Source organism: Cryptomeria japonica, chromosome 8 (genome assembly GCF_030272615.1).
Source record: "Cryptomeria japonica chromosome 8, Sugi_1.0, whole genome shotgun sequence".
Classification (NCBI taxonomy): Eukaryota; Viridiplantae; Streptophyta; class Pinopsida; order Cupressales; family Cupressaceae; genus Cryptomeria; species Cryptomeria japonica.
The window spans coordinates 9,175,634-9,186,030 of record NC_081412.1 but is presented as its reverse complement, the minus strand read 5'-3'; the positions used below and the strand labels follow the sequence as shown (position 1 = coordinate 9,186,030).

Sequence of the window (10,397 nt, the reverse complement as noted above, 5' to 3'; positions counted from 1 at the left end):
GAATATGATGGTATATTGAAAAACCAAGGTCGTACTTTAGAAGAATCATATGGGATAGATAGAGGAACTTATTGACCACATATATAATTTGATGCAAGTTAGTAAAATAACTACATAAAAATTTTATAATCCTCTTAAGATCATACTATACGTTTTTTGCTCTAACATCAGCTCATCATTATTGAATCAATTCATGTAGGAGTTTCATTGAGGAGAATTTCACTCTTTGTAATTCAATAATTTTCTTATTTAAGTGTTTATAAACATAGGTTTATTAGATAGATCAAATTCTAGTTATTGTCGAATTTTAATTTTCATATCAAGTTTGACTCTATGCATGTATAGAATGGCCTCGTGCCCACAAAAATGAACAAGAAATTATACAATTTTACCATTTTACAAGTCAGTAAATTATAGAAAAATGAAGAAAAATAAAATTTACCGATTCTTTTTATAATCATTAAACTGTTCCACTTTATTTTTAAACTACGATAAAACTGATGCTTCTCCAAAGGCCGGCTGATCGTTTTTGCTAGTAATATAAGCGCTGATCGTTTTTGCTCGTAAATTACATTTGTTTGAGAGAAAACACCAAGCTAATTCAAAAAACCGTTACATTCAACGTCTCCCAAAGTAATTCAAAAAACCGTTACATTCAACGGTATCAGAAATAAACAAATTCTTACAAATTTAAATTGGTGTTTTGCCACCCGGTTTTGAGTGGGAAACAACCGTTACAAATTAAACTGGAAACATCTAATTATCCCAGGTAATCAAAGCATACATGCTTCATCTAATTGCTGGCATAATAAGCTGCCCAAATTCAATTCTTCATCCACTGGTGATGATGATGCTTTGCTAATCTCTTTGACCCATCTAATTGCTTAGGCAGGTCTTTGATTTCGATAAGCTGAACCGTGCGTTGCTTCTTCACTGCAGTTCAAATAATTAGAGATTCATTATGACTATTAGTAGGTCACCCACTTGATAATTCAGAAACAAGATCAAAATTAGTTCAAAGAAACACAAACCCTTTTCAGCTTGTCGGTACCCTTCTTGAAGCCTTCTCTTTGCTGCTTCAATCCTTTCTCTTACAGATTTATCATCAAGAGCAGGAGAGTTTGATTTCTGCATAAAAAACATGAAATATACATAACAGAAACATCCAACAAATATGGAATGCACATCATTTGTGCTTGAAACTTAGTAAATGTAATCAACATGCACATCAGATTTCAATTTTAAACTCTTCAATTCCATTTTGTTTGCTTACATGTGATGAAGGAAGTGGAAGAGAGCTAGGCTTGTTGAAATCTAACTTTTGGTGCAAATTCTGCTTCTGGCTTACAACTCGCCGTCTCCTATGATTGATCACAATGTGATTTTGAGCACCACTTTTTGTTTCTTGTTTGCTATACTGTCTGTCATCCAGTTTGAATGGCTGCTCTATTCTATGATTCTGGATTTGCTCCACTGAAAACAAAGGGAAAATTTATGTAAGTTGTGCTAATTTGGAAGGAGAAATGAATGGGAATAATTATTAGTTTGAGAGCACACCTGCGGCTGCCATGGTATCTACAGCAACTTCTCCAGCACTTTTCATCCATTCATCTGCAACTTCTCTCCACCTTCTGCAAAGTGCAATGCATGCCATTAAAAGTGCAACATATAAAAGCATAAAGCTGTTATGAATATCAAATATGCTTCCATCTCAATCCCTACAGCTATTGTGACCAAGAGAACCTGTTGATCAGGTAAAGCTGGAATTCATCAAGAAAATTAAACGTTTAGGTAGAAACACCATTTTCCCCTAAATTAAACATTTAAACAAGATTCAATTCTGCCAAGGGAGGAAACAAGATTTACCTGACAAGCTTCTTCGCCATGGAGCTAATTGGTTTGGACTTGTGCTTCTGCAAGCATTTGACATTTCTGCCAATCATAGTTTCCTGTATGTAATTTATAATTGAACAGTGAGAGAAGGTCAAAGAAATGTTAAATTAAACTCCACTTCCAGTTCCACCAAGAACAAGAAAATATATAAACCCAGTAGCTAATTCAACACGAAGCTGAAGCTAGATTGCATTATCTACAAACCCAATAACATGTAAACTTAGAATACTCATTTACCTTTAGGATTTCAATAGACAATGCCATCGACTCCAATCTTCTCAGTGAGTCGCCCAGTTGGTTTTCCGACTGTAAAGTGCAACACAAACATTGCTTCTTAACAGAAATGAACAAGCCCTAATTTCAATACCATTCAGCTTTCGATGTATTTGTAAATCCCAATTTCTTCAAACGAGCAGAAAAAATGAAAATTCACCGAGACATTAATGAAAAATGAGCAGTGCTGCAAGAAATGAAAGTCTTACCTCATCTTGATTTGAAAGAATGTGTTTTATATTGAACACCTCTTTCACTATTTCACATTCTTTAGGCACAGGCACAGTTATGGTTTGATAGCTATTGATCCTCTCTGCAATATCATTGACCTTTTTATGAATACCATCATCTTCATCTTCAGCAGATGATCTTGATGCGTAAACCATCTCTGCTATTTTATCCCTCCTCTTCACTAATTCCTGAGGGCAATCACACGCTGCAACATCGATTGCATGTTCAATCAAGCTGCATATATCACTCTCTGCGCTCTCAAAAAACATCCTCCATTCTTCTACCAATCCCATTTTAACTCTATGCCCTGCTATTTAACTTTGATTCTCAATCCTGCTCACAACATAATCAAATTTGAAACTTCAATACATTAAAAACATCAAATTACCAACCAAAAATTAGCAGTAGCAGCTTTTAAATTTTAGTCACCTCAAATTGAAACCGCTCCACGAAAATTCTGAGTAGACCAGAACTCAAATTCTTTTAAACCAATAGCGAGAATGCGAAATGGATTGAATTCGAAATTCAGGCAGAGAACTTTTTAAAATGGGCGTGGTACTGATTTTTTTTAAATGGGAGTGGTCTTGCGTTTTTCAAATATATGCTATTTTGGGCAATGCAAAGTCATTTTTGAAATATATTTAGTCACTCACAAGCACATGCATGTAAATATGTACATACCCGTGTAATCCTGCTTTACTCACTCACAAGCACATGCAAGTATAACAAATAGCCGTTGCCGAAAAGAATAGTTAAAAAGTACAACAGAACAATTAATTATAATCATTTGTGAATTCATTTATGCTTGGCCAATTATTGTTATTCTTCATGTTCCTTCACATATACCCTTCATTAGAAACTCAAAATTGTTTTTGATTTTTTAAATTCTTAATTATTTTTAATATTGTAATTTATTTATTTAATTTATTATATTTTAGATTATTTTTTGGTTTTTCATTTTTATTTTTTATTATATTTAATATTTTTTTAATTTTATTATTTGTTTATATTTTTTTTATTATTTATCATTTTTCCATTTTTAATTATTTTGTTCATATTTTTTATTGTTTTGTTTATTTATATTTTTTATTTTAAATTATTTATTTTTTAATTTTTATTGTTATTTATTTATTTACTATTTATTTTTTAATTTTTTTAAAGATTTGTTTTTAATAACATATGGGAGATTATTTTGATTGTCATTTTGCTTGTTTCTATCTACTATTTTGTGGGGAGGATTCCATGCGAAAGCATGCTTGACAACTAGGTCGCCAAGACCTCAACCCCTCGTGAGGTCCATCTTGATGGCATCTAGAATCTCACCAAAGGCTTATTTTGTTTCGCTTTTTTGAGTCTATCCATGTTTTGACCATTCTCCAACATGGGCCGTGGTATGTCATGTTGTTTTTGCCTGTTTTTCTGCCATAGTCAAGAGACTTCTTTGTCTCTGATGACAAGAAGCTGACGGTCTTGGTTTGGATTGAATTCCTCGATCCCCCTTTGTCATGTTGGTCATCTTTGCAAACTGTTGCACAGTCCATCGGTAAGGTTGTCTGTGTTGTCAAGAAGGTGACCAGTTTTATCATGCTCGCACTTAAAAGAGGGTTTGTGTAAAAGTTGATTTGTCTTGAGACCTCAAGGACACTATTGACTTTAAAATATGAGGTCTTTGCCACGCACAAAAAGTGCTCTATTTGAATCTATCCAATACTTGTTTTTCAGTGCTAGTTTTCGGAACACAAGCTTAAGGATTGCCTTTTAGCTGCCTTGCGAGTTAAGACCTCCTCTAAGGAGTCTAAACCTTCACACTCCTCTAAGGCCCCTAAAATTGATGAGGGTTGGGAAATAGTTGCTTGAAATTGGAAGAGTTCTTCATTTGCTTTGGCTTCACACAAGCCACAAGGTTCCAGCCTCAGTTTTAACCTCTTAGCCAAACTCTCTTTGCCATTCTTACAATCCATTCTAGACATTTGGAGGCTAGAAAAGGAGCTCCCAAAAAGTGTAGGGTGTCTTAGTTTAGCTTCTAGATGGCATCAATTTTTCTTTGCACAATAGCTTCTCCTCCCTTGGGAATAAGGATACCATGCATGAATTTGAATCATAAATTGTATGTCATGAAATATCTAAGGTCTTATCGACATCACCAAGAAGTATTCTGTGTGAGATACTTGATAGAAGTATCTTGGTTTTTGGTGCAGTCACGGTTGGGAGGGACCTTGAGGAGATGAACCCGGACCGTGCAACAGGAGTGAAACGAAACAAAAACAAGAAAAGTTGATGGAGGTAATGCAAAACTGATTGATTTATATCATGAAAACTAATTACAATCAGCCAACAACACGTGGGATAAAAGATTCAGCTCACTGGTCTGAATATATACAAGCTCAATTACAGTGTTGGACAAATCTAGGCTCCTTGATCTCAGGACAAATCTTCTATGTTCTCAAAAGTGTTTTCTAAAAGCTTAAATACATTGAATTATATGATCTAGATGGATCCACATCATCCCAAGGCAAATTAAAGGTAGATGGACAAAATGAAACGTGTAAACTAGCAGGTCCACTTTTGCTAAAAAGAATACTCCGAAAAATACAAAGGATGAAGTACGGACCAAAGGGAAGGTCGCCCACATGCCAAGGAATATTTGTAACAACAAACCGAATCTCCACAAGCTACAGAAAGAATGCTGAACGTTTTCTAATAGGAGAAAGGTCCAAGTGTACTACGGACTTCGGGTAAGGAAGATAATCATGTCCACAAGCAAAATCCAGGTCCACAAGATCTAGTGAGAAAATGTAGAAAGAAATGTTGAAACTGCAAAACAGAAAATAAACTGAAAAGAAATATTTTTGGTTGATGCAAGATTGCCAAGAAGAAGGAATGTTCCAGCACTAGGCTAGATGGTTTTTGCGTTCAGGAAGTCAATTCTTTTCCATTCATGTTTGCTCCAACATGTAGGATTATTTGGCCAAAGGGCTTGGTTTTCACTTCTAATCATGAGGTTAGGCAGGCAGGTGTTGCCACTCTCCTTGCACCATGTTGGCAGTCATCTATTGTGGCTCCTAGGTTACATCCTACTGAACAACTTTTTTGGATGGTTATGCCAATGGACACTCATTCCTTTGGGAACATTAATGTTCATGCTCCATGTGATGTTGTTGAGAGGATCTTATCTATGTCGATGGATTGCATATTCATTAACACCAAGTACTTGGGTGTTGTGCGAGGGTTTTAACATGGCTGAGGTTGTCTCTGGGAAAGAAGGTTTAATTCTTTTTCTTGGTTTTGTTTAAATGTATAATAAATTGGGGCTCTTTGATCCCAACACTAACCGACACCATTCCCATGACATTTGGCACATGTGGAGTGATTTCTTTGTTGAGTCATCCACCCATGTTGGCTCACATTCAACGGGTTTGGAATTTAGAGAGTCGTTGGACTCGGTAAATTGGGTGGTTTACTTGGTGGGATGGTGTCATTCAATGCAGAGATTTCTTTCTTTGAATGGTGTCATTCAATAATAATTTTTTACTATTATTTATTTATTAATTAATTTATTATATTTTAGATTATTTTTTATTTTTTATATTTTATAGTTTTACTTTATTATTTGTTTATTTATTTTATTTATTTTTAGGTCTTTGGGATTTGATCATGTAGCTTTTTTATGTTGCCAACATTTCAGATGAAACACCATGATCCTTCACGAGGGCAATAGAGCAAGTGAGAGATTAGGAGATCAGAAACATTGGCAACATCAAATTTAAGCTACATGGTCAAATGCAAATGAACTAAAAAATAAATCACTATGGACTGTGGAAGTTTCATGAATTTAATTATTTTAATTATTTTCTAATCTCCTTTCACATACTCTCTTGCCCTAATGATGGATCATGGTGCTCTCTCACTTGCTCTCTTTCGTTGATGATGGATCATGGTGTTTGATCTGAAGCTTGGCAACATCAAAAAGCTACATTGTTAAATCGAGAAGAACTAAAAACAAATCACTATGGACTGTGGAGGTTTCAGATTGATTTATTTATTTGACTTTTAGATTTTTTAAATAGTTTATATATATTTTTTATTTAGTTGTTTATTTTTTTAATTATAATTTTATTTTTTTATTATAATTTTAATATTTTTAATTTTTTAATTATTTATTTTTAAGTTTTTTTAAGATTTAGTTTTAGTAACACATGGGGGATTATTTTGATTGTCATTTTTCTTGTTTTTGTCTCCTATTTTTTTTAGTGTCTATTGTCATACTACAATTATTGTAAAATTCTTTATGTTTATTATGGTCTCAGCCAACCTCAGTCTAGTAATGGATGTTGATGTTGAAGCTTTGATGACTAGCGATGATAGCACCCCTAAAAGAACATCCTAGGAAATTTCTTCCCAAAGTATTTCACGATGTTCATCTTTTAGTACCCCTAATGTTGTTTTTCCCATTCAAGATTTTGATAGTGCATTCCTACGGCTTAAACAATTTACTTTGATAGGGTATTTGGTGGGGAGGATTCCACCTGAAAGCATGCTTGACAACTAGGTCACCAAGACCTTAGCCCCTTATTGGGTCCATCTTGATGCCATCTAGAATCTCACCAAAGGCTTTTCTTGTTTCATTTTGTTGAGTCTAACAATGTTTTGATCATTCTCCGACATGGGCCTTGGCATGTGATATCGTTTTTGCTTTTCTTTCAGCCATAGTTAAGAGAATTATTTGTCATTGATGACAAGAAGCTCAAGGTCTTAGTTTGGATTGAATTACTCAATCTGGCTTTGCCATATTGGTCATTTTCACAAACCATTGTCCAGTCAATTAGTAAGGTTGTTTGTGTTGTCAAGCCTGACTAGTTTCATCATGCTCGCCTTTGGAGGAGGGTTTGTGTACAATTTGATTTGTCTTGAGACCTCAAGGACAGTATTGGCATTCAAATATGAGGTAATTTTCACTCACAACGAGTGCTGTATATTAATCTACTTGATACTTGTTTTCAGTGCTAGTCTTCAATACATAAGATTAAGGATTTGTTTAGTTATTTTTTATTTATTATTTATGTATTTTTTTATTTTTCTTATTTTAAATTATTTTATTCATATTTTTATTATATTTTTAATTTTTTTATTCATTTATATTGTTAATATTTTTTGTTTTTATTTTTATTTATTTATTTACTATTTAATTTTTTAATTTTGTTTAAGATTTGGTTTTTATAACATATGGGAGATTATTTTGATTGTCATTTTGCTTGTTTCTACCCACTATCTATTTTTTTAGTGTCTATTGTCATACTGCATTTTTTGTGAAAGTCTTTATGTTTATTATGGTCTTAGCCAACCTTAGCCCAGTAATGGATGCTGGCATAAAGAACATCCTAGGAAATTTCTTCCCAACGTCTTTCATGACATACATCTTATGGTACCCCTAATGTTGTTTAAACCATTCAATATTTTGATAGTGCATGTTTTTGGCTTAAACAATTTACTTTGATAGGGTATTTTGTGGGGAGGATTCCACTCGAAAGCATGCTTGACAACTAGGTCACGAAGACCTCAACCCCTGATGAGGTCAATCTTGATGGCATCTAGAATCTCACTAAAGGCTTTTTTTATTTCGCTTTTTTTAGTCTAACCATGTTTTGACCATTCTCCAACATGGGCCTTGGTATGCCATTCCGTTTTTGCTTGTTTTTCTGCCATAGTCAAGAGACTTCTTTGTCTTTGATGACAAGAAACTCACAGTCTCGGTTTTGATTGAATTCCTCGATCTCCCTTTGTCATGTTGGTCTTTTTTGCAAATTGTTGCCCAGCCCATCAATAAGGTTGTGTGTGTTATCAAGAAGGTGAACAGTTTTATCATGCTCGTGCTCAGAAGAGGGTTTGTGTAAAATTTGATTTGTCTTGGGACCTCAAGGACACTATTGACTTTCAAATATGATGTCTTTGTCGCTCACAAATTGCGCTCTATTTGAATCTATCCAATACTTATTTTAAGTGCTAATCTTTAGAACACAAGATTAAGGATTGCCTTCTAGATTCCTTGCGAGTTAAGACTTCCTCTAAGGAGTCTGAACCTTCACATTCGTCTAAGGCCCCTAAAGTTGAGGAGGGTTTGGCAATAGTTGCTCGAAATAGGAAGAATTCTTCATTTGCTTTGTCTTCTCAGAAGCCACAAGGTTGCAGCCTCAATGTTAAGCTCTCAGCCAAAATCTCTTTTTCATTCTTACAACCCCTTCTAGACGTTTCAAGGTCAGAAAAGGAGCTCCCAAAAAGCCCAGGGTGTCTTATCTTAGCTTCTTGATGGCATCAATTTTTCTTTACACAACATCTTCTACTCTCTTGGGAATAAGGGCACCATACATGAAATTGAATCATGAATTGTATGTCATGAAATATCTAATGTCTTATCGAACTCACAAAGAAGTATTTTGTGCAATATACTTGATAGAAATGTCTTGGTTTATGGTACAGTCAAGGTTAGGAGGAACTTTAAGGAGATCAATACGGACCATGCAACATGAGTGAAACACAACAGAAACAAGACAAGATGAAGAAGGTAATGCGAAACTGATTGATTGATATCATGAAAACTAATTACAATCAACCAATAACATGCAGGCTACAAGAATCAGCTCACTGGTCTGAATACATACAAGCTCGATTACAGTGTTGGTCAACTCTAGGCCCCTTGATCTTAAGATAGATCTTCTATGTTCTAAAACCTGATTTCTAAAAGCTTAATTACATTGATTTATATGATCTAGAGGGATCCACATCAGCCCAGATTGAATCAAAGGCCGATGAAAAAAATGAAACGTGTAAACCACCAGGTCCACTTCCGCTAAAAAGAATACTCCAGAAAATCCAAAGGATGAAGTGCGGACCAAGGGGAAGGTTGTTCAAATGCCAAAGAATGTTGGAAGAAACAAAATGATGCTTCGCAAGCTATGAAAAGAATCCTGAAGAATTTCCAATAGCAAAAAAGGTCCAAGTGGTTCCGAAGTACTAATCCAGAAAACTGTGTCAAATTTTGAAAGCGATAACTTTCCAGAGAAAGATCCAAATGTACCGCTGAATTAGGGTAAGGTAGATAATAGTGTCCACAAGCAAAGTCTAACTCCACAAGATCCTGTGAGAATATTTAGAAAGAAATGTTGAAACTGCAAAATAGGATACAAACCAAAAAGAAATGTTTTTGGTTGATGCAAGATTGCCAAGAAGCAGGGATGTTCCTGCACTAGTTTAGATGCTTTTTGGGTTCAGGATGTCAAATTTTCTCCATTCATGTTTTCTCCAGCATGTAGGGTTATTTGCCAACGGCCTTGGTTTTCACCTCCAATCATGAGGTCAGGCAGCGAGGTGTTACCACTCTCCTTGCACCATGTTCGCAGTCTTCTATTGTGGCTTTTAGGTTAGATCATACTCAACAGCTTGTTTGGATCATTATGTCAATGGAAAATCATTCCTTTGGGTCCATTAATGTTCATGCTTTGTGTGATGATGTTGAGAGGATCTTTTCTATGTCGATGGATTGCATATTCATTGACACCAAGTACTTTGGTGTTTTGCGATGATTTTAGCATGATCGAGGTTGTCTCTGAGATAGAAGGTTTAATTCTTTTTCGATGGATAACTGGTGAACAAGAAGCCTAGTTTTGTACATGCATAATAACTTGGGGCTCTTTGATCCCAACACTAACTGCCACCATCCCCATGACATTTGGTATATGTGGAGTGATTTCTTTGTTGAGTCATCAACCCATATTGGCTCACATTCAACAGGTTGGGAATTTAGAGAGTTGTCTAACTCATCAAATTGGGTGGTTTACTTGGTGGGATGGTGTCATTCAATGGACAACTTGCTTTCTCAAGATTTATGGTCAATAAATAGCCATGTATCAATTGTAGCTGTATGAAGCTAGCTCCCTAGATCTCCTCCATGACATAGAGGTGCTTGTCATAAATCCTTTCTCTCCTACCCTATAGGTTAGGGTTGA

At 35.0% G+C, this 10,397-nt stretch overlaps 1 protein-coding gene across 1 annotated transcript; it reads right to left on the bottom strand.

Moving 5' to 3' along the window:
- Window positions 1-634: 634 nt before the first annotated feature.
- Window positions 635-2,938, bottom strand: LOC131045965 (probable mediator of RNA polymerase II transcription subunit 26c). Its single transcript, XM_057979604.2, has 8 exons — window positions 2,827-2,938; window positions 2,376-2,730; window positions 2,131-2,199; window positions 1,867-1,949; window positions 1,558-1,631; window positions 1,274-1,473; window positions 1,032-1,128; window positions 635-933 (listed from the first exon to the last, which is right to left on the bottom strand). The coding sequence occupies exons 2-8, from the start codon at window positions 2,688-2,690 to the stop codon at window positions 824-826; spliced, it is 948 nt and encodes a 315-aa protein (XP_057835587.2). The 5' UTR covers window positions 2,691-2,730; window positions 2,827-2,938; the 3' UTR covers window positions 635-823.
- Between the last annotated feature and the right edge of the window lie 7,459 nt (window positions 2,939-10,397).

Bases quoted from the DNA above. Each gene is read 5' to 3' on its own strand.
- LOC131045965 (XM_057979604.2), bottom strand. From the start codon at position 2,690: ATGGGATTGGTAGAAGAATGGAGGATGTTTTTTGAGAGCGCAGAGAGT. The intron at 1,632-1,866 runs GTAAATCTTGTT...TGCACTTTGCAG, and splicing joins ATGGCGAAGAAGCTTGTCAG to AAGGTGGAGAGAAGTTGCAG. The intron at 934-1,031 runs GTTTGTGTTTCT...TTTGAACTGCAG, and splicing joins GTACCGACAAGCTGAAAAGG to TGAAGAAGCAACGCACGGTT.